The following is a 371-nucleotide window of genomic DNA, read 5'->3' as shown; positions in this document are numbered from 1 at the left end:
AGCACCTCTCTCCTCTCTCCCTCAGCATCTCACCCTCTCGATTCCCCTCGTCAGATCATCATCAGCATCTGCCTCACGCTGTGGGTCGTGCGTCGTGCCAAGGCGGAACTCCACAGCACGATGGCGTTACAGCTTTCGGACACCGTCTCGGCCACGGCTTCCGCGAGCCTCCCCTGCACGCCCAAACGAGTTCCCGACACGTCCAGTTACCGCAGGGCATCCCACGCCGACGTCGCCACCATCACAACTCCGGGCGTCCTCGAGAACCACGTGTACAAGGGCGGCGTCCCCGGCAGGAAGAACCGCAGCTCAAGTCTCTTCCTCGAGCTTCTTCCCAATAATTTGAAGCATATGGGTGAGTCTGGGGTGGT

At 60.9% G+C, this 371-nt stretch overlaps 1 protein-coding gene across 1 annotated transcript in view; it reads left to right on the top strand.

The window, feature by feature from the left end:
* Window positions 1-371, top strand: part of LOC119593124 (transmembrane protein 64-like) — a gene marked incomplete in the record, with an annotated part of 46,170 nt that overhangs the window by 42,199 nt on the left and 3,600 nt on the right. Inside the window, 1 exon segment of the mRNA XM_037942090.1 lies at window positions 55-355. Coding sequence (XP_037798018.1) covers window positions 55-355 — 301 coding nt within the window.

The sequence above is a fragment of the Penaeus monodon genome, chromosome 31, assembly GCF_015228065.2.
Source record: "Penaeus monodon isolate SGIC_2016 chromosome 31, NSTDA_Pmon_1, whole genome shotgun sequence".
NCBI classification, from domain to species: Eukaryota; Metazoa; Arthropoda; class Malacostraca; order Decapoda; family Penaeidae; genus Penaeus; species Penaeus monodon.
The sequence above is the reverse complement of the archived record's forward strand: the minus strand, read 5'-3'. Positions and strand labels throughout refer to the sequence as shown.